The following is a 21,779-nucleotide window of genomic DNA, read 5'->3' on the forward strand; positions in this document are numbered from 1 at the left end:
AAGTCTGGCTGCTGCCATGTGCTGTTTTGTTGGTGGAGAGAACATTGTCTAATTACCTTTAGGGTCACTTTGCCTAACTGTGTTTTGGGAGAAAACTCAGGCCCACTGTCTTTGCATTACAGTTACATTATAATTAGCTCTGCCCACATCATATCATGGCCAAACCTATTTTTCACCACAGTGCACACTCACTCCTATTGTGGTCCAGTCCCTCGGTCAAAGTTGAGGACCCCATTTGGGGTTCGAGTCAAGAAGTTTGCCTACCCCTGGTCTAACGGTAACATTCTAGAGGGCTGGTTTCCCTTTAGGGTGATGAGTGTTGTATGGACATTTAGGCAGCGCACTCGAACCTTCATGTGTAAGCAGAAGTCATTGCACACAACGTTATAAGAAATCTTTATTGCACTCGACATGTCAGATAATTTACACTTTACGCTCTTGTTTCCCCTGGCAGCACGTGATTTCCTGCCAGCGGGAGTATTTCCTGTTCCTGTTACCGGATATCTGGACTCTCCCTGCGTGTGCAGGCATTATTCTTCCCTCACACTCTGGATTCTGATCATCTTGTTGATTATAGAAGCATGTCGAGGCATTCCATCACATTGGCACGTGTGTGGAGTTTGCATATGACAGAATATGGCTGCATAGAGGTAAAATCACAGCTGTGGGTGTGTATAGTGATTGTCAGAAATATTGATTTATAAAAAATTTCGGCACTGGAGGTCTGGTGTCCCCGGTGCCCTTGCCATTGATGTCCCCTCTGCTGGCCAGTCCGGCTGTCCCACAAAGCATTGAAGACCTGAGACTATAGCAGCTTGTGCAATTCTTGTATTGGTTTAAGCTTTCCAGTGTTGGAGGTTCAGCAGCTCCTGTTATCTGTGGCTTATTGTGTTTATGCCATCAGTACGTCACCATAGGCACAGTCACTCTCAATGGCCAGGTTGTAGCTGTCCCCCTGTCCGCCTTTGTATGCACTTGTTACGATCCGCAACCAGCCCATCTCCCCCTGTAAGGCAATACAGAAGAGGTGTGTGAGACTCCTCGCATGACATCACTACATCACATGACTGCCCCACATCACTAGACCATTGCATCACATGACCTCAGTATATGACTAGACATCATGTGACCTCAGTATATTACATGACCTCAGTACATCATGTGACATCACTACATCACATGACCTCTGACATGGTCACTGAAATGCTAATATGTCCATCTAGCATGCAAGTTTAATGCACATTATACACAGCTTGGCCAACCAAACCTACTTCTTGATGATTTTTGTTAGCAACAGTTTCAAGCTTACATTAAATGTGCATGCAAGTCAGAATGATTTGCATCTCACTGACCATCACTGCTGCTCAGGAGGAAAGTCCACCCAAAATTCATATAAAAATAGCGGAAGTCTGTAGGCTGAGCTCTTCACATAGAACACTGAACCAGACACACTTATTCTCCTGAGTTATCTCTTAGGAGATCATTTTCATCTTCTTCTTTTGAATACATTTTTTGACATTTTACAATTAACTACTCTACGACCACTCCACGCCAATGGGCATGGCCGCTGCGGCAGCCCCAGGACCGCCTAACGCCAATTGGCGTCAGTCCTAGGGTCGGCTACTGCAGGAGATCGCGCACAGGCTGCGCGCGCATTGCCTGCTTGAGGGGCGGAGCTCCGTCCCGCCTTCAATCTCCGAGCGGCGGAGACTGTTAGACAGTGAAACCGCGTCTAATTAACATGTACAGTGCTGCGATCAGCAGCAACGCTGTCCCCCTGGGGCACTAGAGAGCGATCGGCTCTCATAGGCAGAAGCCTATGACAGCCGATCACCAAGATTGGCCGGCTGGGGGGAGGGAGGGGTTTGTTAAAAAAAAAAAAAAGACGCAAATAGTAAAAAATAACACAAAAACACACAAATATATAAAAAAAAAAAACTGGGGGCGATCAGACCCCACCAACAGAGAGCTCTGTTGGTGGGGGGAAAAGGGGGGGGGGAATCACTCATGTGCTGTGTTGTGCGGCCCTGCAGCTTGGCCTTAAAGCTGCAGTGGCCATTTTAGTAAAAATTAGCCTGATCTTTATGGGGGGGAGGGGGGTTACCACTGTGGCCCTCAAGTGGTTAAAAAGGTTGGTGAAAAATTACTAGCAAAATTATTCAGAGAACAGGCTTAAATCACTGTATAAACTCTTCAAGGGGGGGGGGGGGGGGGGGATTAAATTATCTTCTGGTCATAGTGTCCTTATCTTATTTGAAATAGGAAGCTCTATGTTATTTTCATGCTGAGATAAGCTAAAAAAACAAACAAACAACAAAAACTCCCCACAGAGTCTGTGGGCAGACGACAGGGACTCACCCAAGGCTCTCCCCAGGAGTTGCGAACGATCCAGTACTCCACGCCGTTCTCATCCACGCCCCAGCCGGCCACAGACACAATGTGGTTCACCATGGGACTCGGGGAGTATTCGGCATACAGGCCTCCTGTGTAGGCATCCAGCTTGTCTGTCGCCATAATTCCACAGCTAGAGAGGAACAGGAAGAAGGGTTTACACCAGGAATGCTAGTTACAGGGTATCACTCATCAATCCACGTGGAAGGATGGGGGCGTGGCTCTGACAGGTAGGCTGTCATTGGGGGAGGGGCATTTCTGTTGGCAGAACAGGCTCAGGCACAGTGTGTGGGTACTTAAGAGTTTTTATTTTCTATTTGTCACTTGGGTAGTTCCCATAGAGGAGTTCTAAAGCCCAAGTGTAGCCAGGTGTTTTAATGTTTGATTTTCACCCTCTGTCAGGTTTTTACAGCTGTCTGTATGATCTCCAGAGACGCCCCTCACTTCCTGTCATCACATGATGTAAGAGAAACTCCTCAGTGGAGACATACAGTTGTTGGCTATAAGCTTAGCCGTGCCAGCAATGCTGTGCCGCCCATTTGCACCCACATACCGGAAATGGGATTATAATTACAGTTGTTTTTACCAATCAGAGTATTCACACTATGTATGCTAACAAATGACTGTGTGGGCTATGTGGGCTATGTGGAGAAGACCAATGCAAGAACACCAGGGCAATATTACAGCCAGGGGAGATATTAAAGATCAGCAGCAGCAGGCACACTGTGGCACAGCTGTGGTCAGTGCTCGCCCATGTAGAGCCACTGGCAAGAGGAGGGGGTGGGGAGACATTGCTACTGCAGAAAGAGAGAAATGTCTCAGATGTTCAGGCTGTGTTATGCCCAGGGGAAGAAATGAACAGGTCAATCTCAAATAAGTTTTATGACTTCTCTTTCAGGAAAGCACCTTTACTAACAAGTAACCAGTTATTTGGTTGTATAAATAAGATGGTTGTAGATGGGTGTAGAAAGTCACACCTGGTGAAGGGCGACGCCCGAAACATTAACTTCTAGGTGACATTTTCACCCTCTGGCACATGTGCAATTCACTTTTTAACTTGAGTTTTCTTCTGGGAGATAATTTTTCATCTTCAATTTAAAATAACTTTCCAGTACTTTTAACCTCTTGCCGACCGCGTCACGCCGGTAGGCGTGGACGCGGCGGCAGCCCCAGGACCGCCTAACGCCAATTGGCGTAAAGTCCTGGGGCTCTGTTTTGCAGGAGATCGCACGCAGGCTGCGCGCGCATCTCCTGCTTGGGAGGCGGAGCTCCGCCCCGCCTTCAGTCTCCGAGCGGCTATTGCCGCTCGGGAGACTGTTAGACGGCGTGATCGCCGTCTATTTACTCTGTGCAGCGCTGCGATCAGCAGCAGCGCTGCACTGGGGATGGCCGTGTGACACGGCTGTCCCCCTGGGGGACAAGAGAGCGATCGGCTGTCATAGGCAGAAGCCTATGACAGCCGATCGCCGTAATTGGCCGGCTGTGGGGAGGGCGGGAGCGAGGGAGGGAAGGGATTTAAAGGAAGAGGGGTTTTTAAAAAAAAAAAAACGGCAACACAAATATTTATTAAAAAAAAAATAAACATGGGGGGAGCGATCAGACCCCACCAACAGAGAGCTCTGTTGGTGGGGAGAAAAGGGGTGGGGAATCACTCGTGTGCTATGTTGTGCGGCCCTGCAGCTTGGCCTTAAAGCTGCAGTGGCCTTTTAAACTAAAAATTGCCTGGTCACTAGGGGGGTTTAGCCCTGCAGTCCTCAAGAGGTTAAACTACAAAAAGTACCAAAAAGCAAATTAAAAAGTACTATCAAAATTATTTTAAGCATTTTCTTGCTTTCTGGTGGCTTAAAAGGCATGTTATTGACAAGTTTAAAAATATCACCTAGGAGAAAACTCAGGAGAAAAAGTTAATTGCATATGGCCCTATATCAATAAAATGCCCTTTAAGCCACCAGCCAGCAAGAAAATACTCAGAATAATTTTAATGGTACTTTTTTATCTACTTTTTGGTACTTTTTCAATTGCAGAGTCCTAAAAAAGTTATTTTAAACAGAAGATGAAAAATGATCTCCTAGGAGAAAAGGGGCTGATCCAATTAACTTTCTCATAAGTTTTCTCCTAGAAGATCATTTTTCATCTTCTGTTAAAAATAACTTTTCAGTGCTCTGCAAATGGAAAAAGTACCAAAAAGTAGGTGAAAAAGTAATATCAAAATTATTCGGAGTATTTTCTTGCTGGCCAGTGGCTTAAAAGGCATTTTATTGATGTGGTGTGACAATATCACCTGGGAGAAAAAGTGACTTGGATCTCGGGCCCAATGTGCATTGAATAAGGAGCAATGTATTGTGCATCACTGCATAGGCCACAAAACAGTCATAAATTGCCGTTGCATCCACACATGTCCACTTTTCCAATCTCTGACAACAATAGCGGTTGGTGGATTGGATCTGACTTTACTAGTCTTCCCTTTGCCAACCAGCATTGGGGGACATCCATGCTCACACCGGATATTCACTAATCATATTCAACAATGGAATGTGTTATATTTCACTGAATACAGTGGTGTTGTCCTTGGTCAGTACAGCATGGTAGGGGTGAATGAATCACAAGGGCAGCATGTTGCTATGAGGAAAAAGAATTGAGCTTTCCTTGGATACTTTGATAAATGAAGTTTGATACACACATCCAATCTTGATTGGCCAATGTTAAAACTTCCATGTAGCATGAGGGCCAACAGTTTTTGAATACTGTGGACAGATTGTGTGGGTAAACTCTCATACTACGTGGAAGTGGCAAAATTGTCCAATCAAGATTGTATGTGTGTATGCAGCTTAAGACTAAAAATAAAGCATAATCGGTCTGTTTAGTGATTATTTTTTTTTAATGCTTGTCACCTGATTGGTCCATTCTTGTAGATCTCCGCCATCATCTTCTCCCGCCCGCTGACGTCACCGTAGTCTCCGACTTTCCACAGCGTGTAGTTGGCGAGGAAGAAGCATTTGCCGAAAGTCAAACAGGTACCGCACTGGTTAAACTTGTTGCACGCTGTGATTTGTAGAACAAGCGTCACACATCAATGTGAAAAGCGGTGATTACAGTTGACGATGGTCGTTATTGGGGATAATGTAAAGGTTATGTTAGGTATATTTGAGCGATACAGTTTGGTATCCGGCTAGGCAAAATTTTGTGTAATATGGCCCATATTGTGACAGCGTGAAATTAGACACCGTGAAATAATACACAAATGATTATTAAATGGACGAAATGTAATTAAAGTATATTTGTTTTATTACGAGTATTTAATTTTAAGCTGTTTGTCTTGTGGCGCTCCTATAAGGCTATGAAGGTCACTGGTTTAGTAAGCTGGTCCCATGACCATTGCTGGAGTTAGGAAAAAGGGATTTGAGTTATATTTATTTAGCAGGAAGTGTTTTCGGAAGGTGTGTGTCTATGTACAGTGTGTGTGTTTGTGTACAGTGTGTGTGTGCAGTGTTTGGGTGTTTGTGTTTGTGTGGGTGTGTGTATGTGTGTGTGTCTGTGTATGTATGTGTGCGTCTGTGTACAGTGTTTGTCTCTGGGTACAGTGTTTCTATGTGTGTGCAGTGTTTGTGCGTTGTATGTGTGTGTGTGTGTCTGTGTACAGTGTGTGTGTGTGTGTGTGTGTTTGTGTAGTGTGTGTGTAGTGTTTTTTCAGTGTGTGTGTGTGTGCAGTGTTTGTGCAGTGTATGTGTGTCTGTGTACAGTGTGAGTGTCTGTGTACAGTTTGTGTGTTTGTGTACAGTTTGTGTGTTTGTGTACAGCGTGTGTGCGCAGTGTGTATGTGTATGTGCATGTGTGTGTTTTTGTGTCTGTGCGTGCAGTGTTTGTGTGTGCTTGCGTATGAGCGCACGCATATGTGCTGGTAGAAATGATGGTGCAATCGCTCACCCTGATCCTTGGCTTGATAGTTGTTGCAGGTTTCATCCGGGATGCCATGTTGGTGTGCGTATTCCCAGACTCCGCCATGGTCGCCCCCCTCGCAGGATCCCGCCTCGCCACAGTCGATCACGTTCTGAACAGACAGGTATGCTGATGGCCACGCCCCTTTCCTCTTGATGTTGATGCGGTCTGAGGGAAGAATTGTGTATTAATGACTTTTAAAGTGGACCTGAACTCTTGCACAGAACAGAAGGATATCACCTAGAAATGCACCCAGTATGTATTTAGAGAGTTTAGCCTGTCCAGTTCCCCTGCATCTGTGATTAATCGCAAATGTAATTTGATCTCAGCTGTGTCAGCTGGCTACCTCGGCAGAGCAGCTAATTTGTAAACACTGGATGTTAGCGCTTTGATTCCGTGAAAGCAGCAAGTAGATGCACTGCCGATTTATTGCAGGAGTTCTGTAAGCTGTAAAGGCCACACGCCATATTGTTACAAACAACGGGTCCGAAAGACCCTCCCGCGGGGCGGTCGTTCTGCCGACAGTAGTACGTGGCTACAGGCTGTCGGCAGACTGATCAGACTGTTTTTGACTGATCCCCCGGGTGGATCAGAGAACTGTTCCTTATGAGGTTTCCTGCTGTGTCCGCTCAACAAGACCAGCGCCAAACATGCATGATGCTGTATATTCTCATAGCAATGTAGAGGATACCCTGTTAAAGTGGACCCAAATTAAAAATACAAGATTTCAGGAATATAATCTATTTTCTAAATTATAATAATAAATAGTAGCCTTTTTTCAGCTGCATGATGACAAATATAAAATATTTTACATTTATTGGAGGAACTCCTCCCTTCCTTTCATATTGCCGGGACAGAATCTGGCAAACTGGTGGAGTAGATGGTGTCCAGCAAAGGAGGAATTGCTAATGGCTGCCACCTGTATAACCCTAGTTATGCAAAGAGAAGGGTGAAAAGCATGCACTGAAATGCTCATAGGCTTGAAGGAGTGTTTATTTATCTTTATATGTGTCAGAGTGGTGCAACTAAATATTTTGAATTAAAAAAATGTTTGGTTGGGTCTGCTTTAAGTGTCTTACCTCTTGTCCTGTAACATGTATAATGCTTCAAGCTTATTGTGCATTAACTGAAGGGCCGGTTCACACAGACGCTTGGCGGCGTCCTCCCGACTTCCGTTCTACATCGTCACATTCGGGGGAGGTGCCGAGCTTTCTGGGGCGATCGTTGGTGTCCCGTCGCGATCTACATTTTTTGTCCCCGCAACATGTCCCCGGGACATGAAGACGCGGCGGTGAATTGACCCTAGAAGCCGCATGAGGCATCTAGGGTCGCCTGAAACGACGTGGTAAATCAGGATCGGAACGCCGCGTTTGCGCAATAAACGGTAACCGCGTGATGTTAAACACTCCCATTCACTTGAATGGGAACATTTCACCAACGAGTCCTGGACGCTTAGCGGTAAATGCCGCCAAGCGTCCGTGTGACCCGGCCCTTAAAGACTACTAGGAGCATATTTCATAAAAGCTGGGCCAGATAGTCTATAGACCTGCATCTCCCCATGCCTTCCATCTCAGCACTGTGATCTGGGGATGGGGAATCGGATAGGGGTTGTGCTCTAACCAGATGACGCATCACTCTTCCCATAGTTCTCCCCGCCATAAGCTCCCCGTGCTATGGGCTGGATTCACAAAAGTGTGATAACCGATAGCACAGCAGTTATCACGCGATCTGCCGTGCGTGAAGGCTTGCACACGTAAAGGGTTACGTTCACATGTAAATTAAGGTTTGCACGTGCGATTGTGCGCAAACCTTCGTTTACACACGAACGTAACCCTTTTACGCGCGCAAACCTTTGCGCACGGCAGATCGCGTGATAACTGCTGTGCTATCAAGTTATCATGATTTTGTGAATCAAGCCCTATGTGTGAGATGACCCACCTGCCATAGCGCTGGTGCTGCCATGGGCCCAGCAGGAGCCGCAGTACTGGGGGATGTGCTGGTTCCTTGTAGTGCTCACATAGTTGGTGCCGTTGATATTCCTCCAGTCCCAAGCCTTTGGCAGGTCCTTCACAGACAGGTACTCGTGTGGTCTGGGGTACGTCCTTTACATAAAAAGAAAGCCAAGTTTAATATTATCTGTAAAACAACGCGGCTATGAACGGTCAGACCGCCCCTGCTGATTCAGGTCTGGATTTAATGTGGGATATTTTTTAATACACAATTAGGAGAGAATAACTGTAGTGAAGGAACAGTCATGTGATCATATATTCATTTCAAGCATCCAATCAAAGAGCGTTCTGCCTGCTGTATTCTCTTACATGATTGGATGCTTGAAGCAAACATAGTATGACATCACTGCCCATCATCCCCTTTACTAAATCTGATATAGGATCTCTCCTGAGATTGCGGAGACAGCCTCAGCAGACTCTGTCAGGAGATGTTCTGTTCTCTGGAGAGAGGAGGAGCAGAAGAATACAATGGGAAGCCACTATAAAAATCCAACCTAGCTGTTTGCTAACCAATCCTCCCCCCCCCCCCCCCTCCAAAAAAAAAGGGGGGGTGGGGTGCAAAGAATGGGGGCAATTGGTGTATGTGACAATTGTCAGGCTAGTGTCCAGCAATCCAATATTGATGCATCAGTAAGTGGACAAAGTCCATTCAGCATTAACTAGCATTAATATAATACTAACCCAGCACACATATATCATTCCACAGGGTTGACTACAGTGATATGGATTATTTGTCTGGTGTGCTGGGAGACCAGTAGGGGGCAGATGCTCAGGTAAGTACTGTGTCTGATGGGTCACTTAGATATATAGTCAGAGGGGAGGGGACAAGGGGGGTAATTAAGTACCAGACTCCGCCCATTTGCCACAGCCATTACTAGACAATAATACTGATCCTTTTCTCTTTTTTTTTTTACATTATTCTCCCCCTTCCACAGAATGCATGTGCGCTGGATGGGCGGAGCTAGCCTTTTCCCCAGAATGCATGTGGGCGGAGCTTGCCTTTTCCACAGAATGCATGTGCGATGGGTGAGCGGAGCTTGCCTTTTTAACCCTTGGACCCTATTCAATGATCTATTCTCCTGAGCATTCTCTCAAGAGATAGTTTTCCATCTTATCTACAAAATAACTTTTCACCACCTGACAGCTGAAAATGGACTAAAATTTTAAGTATAAAAAAAGTAATGTGAAACGTATTCAGTATTTTCTTGCTTGCTGTGGACTTTGATTGATAAGTGACGATATCTGATGTGTGTTGATGTGAGTAGTTGGACTATTGAATGCTGGGACTTGTAGTGCTACAACCATATGCAAGGCACATACCGGAACAGCTCAGTGAGACTCACATGAAGGACACTTGTGAGGAAGGGAACGATCTGCTGATGCAGGTATGCTGGGACTTGTAGTGCTACAGCCATAGGTAAGGCACAGGCAGGAGCAGCTCAGTGACACTCACATGAAGGGCACCTGTGAGGAAGGGAACGATCTGCTGATGCCGGTATGCTGGGACTTGTAGTGCTACAGCCATAGGTGAGGCACAGGCAGGAGCAGCTTAGTGACACTCACATGAAGGACACTTGTGAGGAAGGGAATGATCTGCTGATCCAGGTATGCTGGGACTTGTAGTGCTACAGCCATAGGTGAGGCACAGGCAGGAGCAGCTCAGTGACACTCACATGAAGGATACTTGTGAGGAAGGGAATGATCTGCTGATGCAGGTATGCTGGGACTTGTAGTGCTACAGTCATAGGTGAGGCACAGGCAGGAGCAGCTCAGTGACACTCACATGAATGACACTTGTGAGGAAGGGAATGATCTGCTGATGCAGGTATGCTGGGACTTGTAGTGCTGCAGCCATAGGTGATGCACAGGCAGGAGCAGCTCAGTGACACTCACATGATGGACACTTGTGAGGAAGGGAATGATCTGCTGATGCAGGTATGCTGGGACTTGTAGTGCTACAGTCATAGGTGAGGCACAGGCAGGAGCAGCTCAGTGACACTCACATGAAGGGCACCTGTGAGGAAGGGAATGATCTGCTGATGCAGGTATGCTGGGACTTGTAGTGCTACAGTCAGAGGTGAGGCACAGGCAGGAGCAGCTCAGTGACACTCACATGAAGGACACTTGTGAGGAAGGGAATGATCTGCTGATGCAGGTATGCTGGGACTTGTAGTGCCACAGCCATAGGTGAGGCACAGACCGGAACAGCTCAGTGAGACTCACATGAAGGACACTTGTGAGGAAGGGAATGATCTGCTGATCCAGGTATGCTGGGACTTGTAGTGCTACAGCCATAGGCGAGGCACAGGCAGGAGCAGCTCAGTGACACTCACATGAAGGACACTTGTGAGGAAGGGAATGATCTGCTGATGCAGGTATGCTGGGACTTGTAGTGCTACAGTCATAGGTGAGGCACAGGCAGGAGCAGCTCAGTGACACTCACATGAAGGGCACCTGTGAGGAAGGGAACGATCTGCTGATGCAGGTATGCTGGGACTTGTAGTGCTACAGTCATAGGTGAGGCACAGGCAGGAGCAGCTCAGTGACACTCATATGAAGGGCACCTGTGAGGAAGGGAACGATCTGCTGATGCAGGTATGCTGGGACTTGTAGTGCTACAGCCATAGGTGAGGCACAGGCAGGAGCAGCTCAGTGACACTCACATGAAGGACACTTGTGAGGATGGGAGTGATCTGCTGATGCAGGTATGCTGGGACTTGTAGTGCTACAGCCATAGGTGAGGCACAGGCAGGAGCAGCTCAGTGACACTCACATAAAGGACACTTGTGAGGAAGGGAATGATCTGCTGATCCAGGTATGCTGGGACTAGTAGTGCTACAGTCATAGGTGAGGCACAGGCAGGAGCAGCTCAGTGACACTCACATGAATGACACTTGTGAGGAAGGGAATGATCTGCTGATGCAGGTATGCTGGGACTTGTAGTGCTACAGTCATAGGTGAGGCACAGGCAGGAGCAGCTCAGTGACACTCACATGAAGGGCACCTGTGAGGAAGGGAATCATCTGCTGATGCAGGTATGCTGGGACTTGTAGTGCTACAGCCATAGGTGAGGCACAGACCGGAACAGCTCAGTGACACTCACATGATGGACACTTGTGAGGAAGGGAATGATCTGCTGATCCAGGTATGCTGGGACTTGTAGTGCTACAGCCATAGGTGAGGCACAGGCAGGAGCAGCTCAGTGACACTCACATGAAGGGCACTTGTGAGGAAGGGAATGATCTACTGATCCAGGTATGCTGGGACTTGTAGTGCTACAACCATAGGCGAGGCACAGACCGGAACAGCTCAGTGACACTCACATGATGGACACTTGTGAGGAAGGGAATGATCTGCTGATGCAGGTATGCTGGGACTTGTAGTGCTACAGCCATAGGTGAGGCACAGGCAGGAGCAGCTCAGTGACACTCACATGAAGGACACTTGTGAGGAAGGGAATGATCTGCTGATCCAGGTATTTCCCAATCCTCACACTTGTCCCAGCCTGCTCTGCAGGTGGTTATTAGGGGGCAGGCTCTGCCAATCAGGAGGTGCCTCCTCACTGCTGTGTGGTGACTGGGCTGTCCTGTGTGCTTCCTCATACCAGAGTACAGAGCTCCTTATATAAACATCCATCTCCAGCACATGACTACAGCTGTCCATAATGATCACATGATTTAGCGAGAAGCTCTAGATCAGCAATGCTACAAAGGACAGGTAGTGAAACTGGCAGTTATGGCATACGAGTCTATTACAGGACAAGATATTGCTGGGACATAAGAGCAGACATAGGGTGACCTGGCTCTATCTGCCTGTGACTGGTACCTCTCTCCCCTCACAGTAACAGGGTTATATCCTGGAAATTGTCTGCATGGAGTTTGTATCTTTTCCTTGTGTTTGCATGGGTTTCCTCCGGGCATAGCAGTTTCCTCCCTATCCCATAAATGTACTTATATCAGATCATAAGCTCCTCTGAGGACCATCAGTGACATGACTGTACTCTGTACAGCGCTGCAGAAGATGTCAGTGCTATATAAATACATAATAATAATAATATGGTAGGACATTATGCTGGGGATACACGGTACGTTTCTGTACCGTGTATCGACCAGCTGATAATATTCAGCTGGCCCGATCATGCCACTCGACCTGCGCCCGCTCGATTCCCGCCTGTGGACAATGGTAGGGAATCGAGCGGTGATAAGGAAGCGCCGGCGAGGACGAGCGGCAATCGATCCGCGCAGACGAGCGGGGATGCGCCGGCATCGAGCCGCTGGCTCGATCCGGCGCACAAAACGAGCCGTGTATGCACGGCATTAGACAGGCTATGGTAGGATTAGAGTGTGAGCTCATCTGAGGACAGTCAGTGACAAGACTATGTAGTCTGTGCGCAAGTGCTGCAGAAGATGTCAGTGCTGTATAAATACATAATATAATAATAATATGGTAGGATTAGATAATACATAATAATATGGTAGGACATTATGCTGGGAATACACCATACAATTTTCTGGTAGATTCTTCTGTTAGATTTTCTGTTAAAATGCATAATTAGAATATTTTCTGTAGAGAATGGTCATTATCTCTAGTGCATTGTCTTCTGGTTATCTCCTGCTGAGTAGAACAATGCCTAATTGCTTGGCAGATAGATGGTTAGATAGATCATTTCCAACATGTTGAACTTTATCTATCTGGCAGGTAAATCTAACAGAAAATTGTATGGTGTATTCCCAGCATAATGCTGGGCATACACGGATGGATTGCTTCTTATCAATCGAGCCGCTGATGGCTTGATTGATAATTTCCGACGTGTCCGATAACCCGCCGGATCGATACTGCGCTCGATCCCCGCGGGTGGGAAAAAACGAGCGGAAGATAAGGAGCGCCCGCGGGGACGAGCCGGGATTGAGCCAGCGGCTCGATCCAGCGCATAATCTACTCCGTGTATGCCCATCATTAGACTATGACTATGGTAGGATTAGATTGTGAGCCCCTCTGACTCTTCCCTTACCCACCCCTGGTGACTCTCACAGCCTGGGTGCATATCTAGCAAGGATCATAAAACAAATGTGGACATCATAATCTTCACACCCAAGTGTAGCCACAAAAACACCTGGAGGCTGCACCCCTGTATCAGAGGAAGGGAAGGTTAGTAGTTGCGCTGGCAGTGGCTGCTCCCCTGTAGTTATGCCCCTGCCTACCATAGTATACAGTAGAATCTCACTATAGTAAACTGATATAGTAAACCTCTGGATAGAGTAAACTCAGTCCTCCTCAGGTCTCAGCAACTGTGTCTGTATAAATATACAATGTATGACCAATTCTGATACAGTAAACTTCTTTTCCTGGTCCCTTGGAGTTTACTATAAAGGGATTGTACTGTATTGCTGTATAACATGAAATGCCACCGCAGCGGTGGGCGGTCCTCACCTGACTCCGAAGCCCCCGCGAGCCACAGGCTTGTAGCAGTGCTGCCCCTCTTGGTAGTAGAGCCCGGCTCTGACCCAGGCGACCAGGGCGAGCAGGAGCAGCACTTGCCGGCTGTACATGATGGACGACAGGCTGGAACTCATGTGATCTGCAGGAAGAGAGTGGAATATAATGAGACAACATCCTCCCTTGCTGACTCACTCCCTCCCTCTTCTACAGTACTGGCCTTTAATTTAAAGAGACAATGCAATGCTGTTGGGGGAGGGGGGAGCACTATACTGCTCCAGCACTGCACACAATGCCCCCCATGCTGGGCGGGGCTTCACATTCCTGACCCTCCTGTGAAGAGGACAGCTTGGAGTGTTTGCAGTTAGTAATAGCGCTTCCTGGAACTTGCAGTCATATGTAAAGGAGAACTCAGTCTTGCAAGTCTAAAGCCTTATCTACACTGTACAATTTTGCATCAGATCAGATCTATTAGACGGATCTATTAGATCATTTCCAACCGGTCCAATCGGATTGCGCGAAGCCTCATCTACGTGGTACAATTTTCCATCAGATAGACAGATCTATAGTGCTAGGTACACACCATACATTTCTGGCAGATTTGCCTGCTAGATCGATTATTTCCAACATGTCGGTTCTGAATCTCGATTTTCCAGTTTTTTTTTTCGATTTTTTTTATTATCGATTTTCATAGAACTGAAAGAAAATCGATTGAAAAAACTAGTTAAAAAAACGACCGGAAAATCTAAAAATCAATCGAAATTCAGATCAGACATGCTGGAAATAATCGATCTGACAGGTAAATCTGCCGGAAAATTGTATGGTGTGTACCTAGCATTAGATAGATCTAATAAGTAATTGCATTGTGTGTAGACATCCACACTGTTTCAGATCAATTTTGCGATAGATTTTGCTTTGATAAGTACACAAATCGATTGCAAAATCTAACACAATCCGATTGGACCGGTTGGAAATTATCTCATAGATCCGTCTAATAGATCCGATCTGATGAAAAATTGTACCATGTAGATGAGTCTTTAGATATTGCAATAGATTTTGGGTACTTATCAATGCAAAATCTATCGCAAAATTGATCTGAAACAATTTGGACGTCTACACACGATGCAATTTCTTATTAGAGCTATCTAATAGATCCGTCTATCTGATGGAAAATTGTACCGTGTAGATTAGGCTTAAAGGTGGCCACTAACCATCCAATTTCTAGCGAAGTATCGTTCAAGCGATCAGATAATTCTGATTGGAAGTTAAATATGGTAATACATCGTTCACTACTCCATCAACGAACCAATCTTTGCTTCCTATCTATCACAACTGACAAGAGAATCCAATCGTACTTTTATAATCTGTCGGACTGTTTTTATAATCCTTCGCAATCGATTATGCCCATCAACGAGATAATTTACAAACAATCCGATCACATCCAATCAGAATGATCTGATCGCTCAAACAATTTTTCGCTAGATATTGGACCATTAGTGGCCACCTTAATGTTTTACATACATAATGCCAGATCACCTGACGGAATGATAGGCAGACTCATAAGTTCCAATCAATGAACTACGGTACCTGAAATAAACTCTTACAACAAATAACTGGCAGCTGAAATGGCCACGGCCCCTTTATTGGTTTTAACAAATATATTTCTGACTTCAACAAATAAATATGAAAACAACACAATTCACATCAAAATACAAGATTCTGCCTGACCGCAAAGGCCCAGACAGTTATCTTATAAGAAAAATTCCCCCAATCTGGGTGACATACCACATATTGGGATTGATTCACTAAACCGTAATAACTCATATCAGTGCCGTTTTCGCGAGCATTTTCACGTTTGCGCATGATCAAGAATTTTTGTGCGCAATCATAAACGCGAAAATTTGTGCAAAAACGGCCGTGATATGAGTTATTATGGTTTACTGAATCAAGCCCATAGAATAGCCATGACTAGGGGTGAGAGGGTGGGTTTGCCTGCTAGGATCAACCGCAGAAATCCTCCCGTCAGACCCCTTTAAGGTGCTCATTAACGGTACAATTTTCCTTCAGAGTCGATCCTTGACACGATTTGAACGATCAAAACTAGGCAAGACAATTAACGATTTCCCATTGAAGGAAGGATTTAAAGTGGATCCGAGAAGAACTTTTACTCATTGCATAATTGTGTTCCTTTCCTATTGTTTATAGGGCATTCCTCAAGCCAAATAGTTTTTTGTTTTTGTTTTAATAGTCTAATTACCTATAAACTAAATAAGCCACGCCCACAGGTTTTCAGAGAGCCAAGGCACTCTCAGACAGTAGCAAGGGCTCATGGGAGCTCAGTCTGGGCAGGAGGAGGGGGAGGTATTACTAGCCTGAGATTTGAGAGGCAGAGGGGAGGAGGAGGGAGGAGGAGGGGAGATTAGGATTTTTTGCTCAAGATGCAGATAAGTCTGCCTCTGTGTAATGTTTGCAAACAACATGGCTGCTGTCATTGTATCACAGGAAGAAAAAATCATATTCTATTAAAGCTGTTTGCAGCTAGATTTGCTGTGTAAACTATCTAAACTTTAGATAAGATATATACACAAGTTACTTGTTATAGTTAGTTTTTCATCTCGGATCCGCTTTAAGAAGGTTTTACATTCCGATTTAATCATAAAATCCCACTTTAGGAACAATATTTTTTTTTCTTTTCCTAAAGAAATAATTTCACATCAATTATTTTCCAAAGAATAGTTTCACATCGATTTGCACTACACATGGCACAGTTTTCTATACAATTCCATCATAAAAATTGCTTCAAACCACCTATCTGAAGGAAAAATTATATCATTAATGGGCGCCTTTAAAGAGAAACTCCGACCAAAAATTGAACTTTATCCCAATCAGTAGCTGATACCCCCTTTTACATGAGAAATCTATTCCTTTTCTCAAACAGACCACCAGGGGGCGCTGTATGACTGATATTGTGGTGAAACCCCTCCCACAAATAAGAAAAGTTCGAACTTTTGTGGGAAATAGCTGTTTACAGCTGTTTCCAACTGCCAAAAACCATGCAGCAGCTACATCACCTGCCAACAGTAAAATGTTCACTGGAGTTCCTCTTTAAATACTCCTAACACAGCAGTTATTTATAGCACGTGACCCTTGAGGTCAGCACGTGGAAAAACCGTTTTAGCAGGTGCACATAACCACCTACAACTACTGCCTCAAATTACTGGCACAATTTTAATATGAAAAATATATATTACTCTACAACCACTCCATAGGCAGCTTTCATTATTTTATGTTTTTTATTTCAGCCACCTTCATTCTCTGAGCAGGTCTTCAGATTAGGTAAATACAGCCTCTCATGAACAACAACACACCACGAGACGTACGAAACTATGCCTGCATTAATTTATCAAGAGATAAAGTCAACCCAAGGCATGATTTTTAAAAGAAAAAGACAAATGCTCCCCTAAGAAGAGTAAAGCCTCTGGATCCTGCAGTTCCCATGTCCTCCTGCAGACCACCGCCGCTGCTGAGACCTTCTGAAAGCTTGTGGCCACGCCCCTCTTCATGCACCGCCATACTGCCCCTGTCTGAGTGTGGGCCTGCGCTGTCGCAGGAAGTGTCTTGTGGATGAGCGGCTTTGGCTTACTGCGCAGGTGCGACTGTACTCGTACAATGCGGGGAGTGCGCTCACGAGAACATATCCTACAAGCTTCTCCTGCCTTGCAGCACGGGATCTTTGGTTCGTATCCCTGTCGGGGCACTATCTGCACGAAGTATGTATGTTCTCCCCGTGTCTGCGTGGGTTTCCTCTGGACACTCCGGTTTTCTCCCACATCTAAAAAACATACAGATAAGTTAATTGGCTTCTCCAATTGCTGTCTACAATTGGCTGGCTGACTGGAACTGATTTGGCACTGGTATGGTCTTGCTGGCTGGCTGACTGGAACTGGTTTGGCACTGGTATGGTCTTGCTGTCTACAATTGGCTGGCTGAATGGAACTTGTTTGGCACTGGTATGGTCTTGTTGGCCAGCGTGGGGTCCCACTACCTGAACAATACCATCTGGCATGACATGGGGGGGGGGGGGGGGGCGCACTACAAGAGTAAAATCCTCCTATCTATGTCAAAAGATGGTCAACGGCATGCGGAGGAGTCCAGTTTCCATGCAACTTGGGGTAGCAGAATCGTGAGGGTGTAAGTTTGACTGCGCGTCTTTATCCATGCTGAAGATGAGTGACTCCTCCCCACCTCATGCGCAGACAGATTGGGGTAACTGTTCCGCACACGTGATGTCATCCTCTTCTGCATACTCCTGCCCTAGCCTTTCCATTATAATTCTTTCCTTCTAGTCTAATCAACTTCTTTTCTGTCTGACAACTGGATTGGACTGCCGAGGCACAACTCCTGGGGTAACAGCCCGTGCAGCTGCTGGAGGGGCAGGTCTGACCTTCCTCTCACCTCCTGCTGAGGTCATACGGATAAGCTGCATCTCTCAGGCATCCTTTTGTCTTTGAAACTGTAATGCAAATCTGCTTCTCCTGTTGTCTCGGGACGTGTTCAGCGAGCGTGTCGATTTAGCTGGAGTGAGAAATTCTGAGGGACAGAGACCAGTCTGGTCCACCTCTGCCTCTATGGGCTCGATACCCAACCCCCCTCCCCCCGCAAGGCTCTCCCCACACACAGAAGCTGTAGACTGATAATAAGCCACATTGCTGACGTCACTCCAGATATAAGAGCTGTCACTCTCCTCTGCAGTCACACACAAGTCAAAGCAAGTGTCACCAAGTGCCAACCATCCCCTACAGCAGCATGCGTGAGATCGTCCACCTGCAGATCGGCCAGTGCGGCAACCAGATCGGAGCCAAGGTAAGCGCTGGGCATTATTTCCAGGGACGGAACTTCCAATTCTAAGCATAAAGCAGAAAACCGCTGATTTTACTGAACAGTTTCTGAAATGTTAACTCACCGAGGCTGTTACCGCATGGTAAACTGAACTCACTGACTTGTGAGGTAAGTTACTGACTTGTGAGGTAAATACCCCAATAAATCCACAGAGATTATTACATGCGGTGACACAAACGAGATGTTCGGTGTCTCCAGCGTGGAGCTGTCAGTAACAATCAGCCATTTGGAAAGTTATAGAATGGGGGAAATAGAGCAGAGAAAAGGGGAAAAGGAATTACGGTACACTATTCAAGAAAATAAGAAAGTTAATAATAAAAACCTACGGTATTTCCCTCATTTTACAACATTATTATGATGTACTAATTAAAAAAATCATTAATAAGATGCTAATAGGTTTGAGCTGACACAAATGTTATGTTAATTTCACGCAGTTTGGACTTGCTCTTTACTTGTCGGTGTAAAAAAAAAACACAAATGCTGCTTGTATCATGTCTTTCATCCATTTTCCCTTCTCTGCAATAGCTCAGCAAATACCCCATGAAATAGCGCATAATTCCTGAAAATCCCGAATGAAATAGCGCATGAGGTAAAAAGCTTAGTGCATTCTCCTGCAGTTTTCCGGTAGGCTGACAAAATACAGTAGAATCCCTTTATGGTAAATCTCAAGGGACCAGGCCAGATAGTTTACTATATCAGAATTCATCTTCCATGCATTGTATATTCATACAGGGGCGTGGTCAGGACCTGTGGACTGAGTTTACTATATCCAGAGGTTTGCTATATCAGCATATACTATAACGAGATTCTACAGTATTACCGCACGTGTGAATATCTTAGTGAATTTGGAGAAAAAAAAAGTCTAAAGCACAGCGGCTTGTAAATGACGGAATGTGAAATGTTTGCAGAACATGTGTTAGTGAACTGAAGCCAGTGTGAGGCCCAGTGCACACCAAAACCGCTAGCAGATCGTCAAAACCGCTAGCAGATCGTCAAAACCGCTAGCAGATCGTCAAAACGCTAGCGGTTTTGGGAGCAGAGAGCCGATATTTGCCGGGTGCACACCGAGCGGATTTTGTATGAGATCCGCCGGCCGCATTCGCAATTTCGCATCAGCATCCTCGTGGCTAATGTATCTCTATGGGCTGGTGCACACCGGCGGATTGAGGTTTTAAGCAAACCACAAACGTGCAGCAAGAGGCACGTTTTCGGCTTGCTAAAAACCTCAAACCGCCGGTGTGCACCAGCCCATAGAGATACATTAGCCATGCGGATTTTCAGGCGGATCCGCACGGTGTGCACTGGGCCTGAGACGGTTCCTCTCAGTTTCTCTGTACTGAGACCGCTGTGCACATCCTGTCCTCTGTACTACGCTGTAAGTTGCGGTTTATTTATTTAAGTATTAATATAGAGCCGTCATATGACGCAGGGCTGTACAGAGTATATTGTCTTGTCACTAACTGTCCCTCAGAAGGGCTCACAATCTAATCCCTACCGTAGTTATATGTCTATGTATGTTTTGTGTTATGTACCGGTATGTATCATAGTCTAGTCAATTTTATGGGAAGCCAATTAACTTATCTATATGGTTTTGGGATGTGGGGGAAAATCGGAGTGAACATATGGTGAGAACATACAAACTCCTTGCAGATAGTGCCCTGGCTGGGATTTGAAGCACTGCAAGGCGCGAGCCCTAACCACTATGCCACCGTGCTGCCCAAGGTTAGGATACATTCTTCTGTAAGAAGGCTGGACCATCAGGCTGGATTGGGATTGTGTTGTGCAACTGGAGGGATGTCCGTATTGGAGAAATTACAGCTGTAGAAAGAAAATCAAACTCAAGCTTGTTTCACACTCACAAGGAACGCCTGTGATCTCCCTGCATACAAATTTGCATTAAATCTGCCCGCCCCTGTTCATCAATCATTTACATTCAATGCGGTTTCTTCATACAATGCAGCATTTCTCTGCACGCCGTGCGTTTTCTCCTTCATAATCCTAAGGCCCCGTTCACACTGCACGCGTTGCCGTCCGGATTTCGGCAACACTTGCAGGAGGCCGACACACAGGACATCAGAAAGTGCATAGACTGCACTGTCTGATGTTCACACTGCATGCGTTCCGGACCAGTGCGGTCCAGGAACGCATGCTGCATGCATTTTTTAACAAAATGCAACGCCTAGAAACGCAGATGGCACTGTGTTCGTACACGTTGCGTTTCGAACGCACGGCCATCCGCGTTTCATGATGTGAACGTGGCCTAAGTTATTTTGTCTATCTGCGTGCGATGTAATGGAGGTAAAGGCATGTGTTGTGCAGTACAATGACGCTGCCCGCATGCTGCCAGTGTGAACCCTCCCTTTACGTAGCCATACACTGGAGGATGTGGCCATCAGACAGATCATTATCTCATCAGAGAGGGGTTTATCTGATCTAATCCCTCCACACACTAAACAGATGTTTATTAAATGCATTCAGCTTGTAATCTATGTCTATCTGGGCACATTGCCTGCTGGGTCCCCAGGTCCCCAAACGGGCCATGCAGAGTGTAGGCAGCAGAGCTGACACTCACCTGTCCATGGTGGGGTTCCTGCGTCTCCTCTCCCAGCTGCCCGTGCCTTCCTGTCTCTGCACTCCTGAGTCCGGTGGGAGGGGGTGGGGGGTTCCCAACCCACCACTGCTGATCAAGCAGAAATCTCCATCCGACACGATCGACAGATTTCACCTGAATTGTTTGTGCCATTTTTAGCAGATTCCATCAAATGATCTAATCGGTCAGATATCAATGCAAAAAATTGACAAGTGTATAGCCACCTTTACAGTTTTTGCTGTTACAACACTTTCACTAGGTTTCCCTCAGTTATGACACCTGATTCTCCAGTAGCGATATTCGATACTGCAATAATGACACACGATGCTGACTGTATACCTGTAATCAGGCGTTTGATGCTACAAGTCCTCAGCACAGGCCTCTGGCAGTGTCTCATCTTCCCCGCTCTGTGTCGGTCTACCCATCAGGCCATTTCAGGCCAATTTGGTGCCCCAGGCAAGTTATCACCACAAGTTAAAATTAACATCCATCCCTTTCATTTAATGGACCTGGTAGTT

General features: G+C 46.0%; 2 protein-coding genes across 4 annotated transcripts in view; one reads left to right on the plus strand and one right to left on the minus strand.

Annotated features, from left to right (window-relative positions):
• Positions 1-384: 384 nt before the first annotated feature.
• On the minus strand, positions 385-18,273 carry CTSZ (cathepsin Z). Of its 2 annotated transcripts, none has more exons than XM_068262999.1 (7): positions 18,228-18,273; positions 13,767-13,914; positions 8,266-8,429; positions 6,316-6,495; positions 5,283-5,433; positions 2,359-2,524; positions 385-1,006 (listed from the first exon to the last, which is right to left on the minus strand). In XM_068262999.1, the coding sequence occupies exons 1-7, from the start codon at positions 18,256-18,258 to the stop codon at positions 893-895; spliced, it is 954 nt and encodes a 317-aa protein (XP_068119100.1). In that variant the 5' UTR covers positions 18,259-18,273; the 3' UTR covers positions 385-892. The 2 variants fall into 2 exon arrangements, with proteins under 2 accessions (XP_068119100.1, XP_068119101.1); XM_068263000.1 differs by lacking the exon at positions 18,228-18,273 and adding an exon at positions 17,416-17,477.
• Positions 9,039-21,779, plus strand: part of TUBB1 (tubulin beta 1 class VI) — a 33,939-nt gene continuing 21,198 nt past the window's right edge. Inside the window, exon 1 of one of the 2 annotated variants that reach the window (XM_068262998.1) lies at positions 9,039-9,109. Coding sequence is in view for 1 of the 2 variants with exons in the window: in XM_068262997.1 (XP_068119098.1) it covers positions 18,579-18,635 (57 nt within the window). In the remaining variant the exon portion in view is untranslated. Of the gene's footprint in view, positions 9,110-18,523; positions 18,636-21,779 lie in introns of those variants that run through there. The other variant, XM_068262997.1, reaches the window with a different exon arrangement.

This window comes from Hyperolius riggenbachi, chromosome 12 (genome assembly GCF_040937935.1).
Source record: "Hyperolius riggenbachi isolate aHypRig1 chromosome 12, aHypRig1.pri, whole genome shotgun sequence".
In the NCBI taxonomy this organism is placed as follows: domain Eukaryota; kingdom Metazoa; phylum Chordata; class Amphibia; order Anura; family Hyperoliidae; genus Hyperolius; species Hyperolius riggenbachi.

Coding starts and splice junctions, on each gene's coding strand:
- CTSZ (XM_068262999.1), bottom strand. CDS start 18,258: ATGCAGCTTATCCGTATGACCTCAGCAGGAG. Junction 2,525..5,282: donor TACAAGAATGGACCAATCAG/GTGACAAGCATT, acceptor GTTCCTCTCTAG/CTGTGGAATTATGGCGACAG. Junction 1,007..2,358: donor ACTCCTGGGGAGAGCCTTGG/GTGAGTCCCTGT, acceptor ATTGCCTTACAG/GGGGAGATGGGCTGGTTGCG.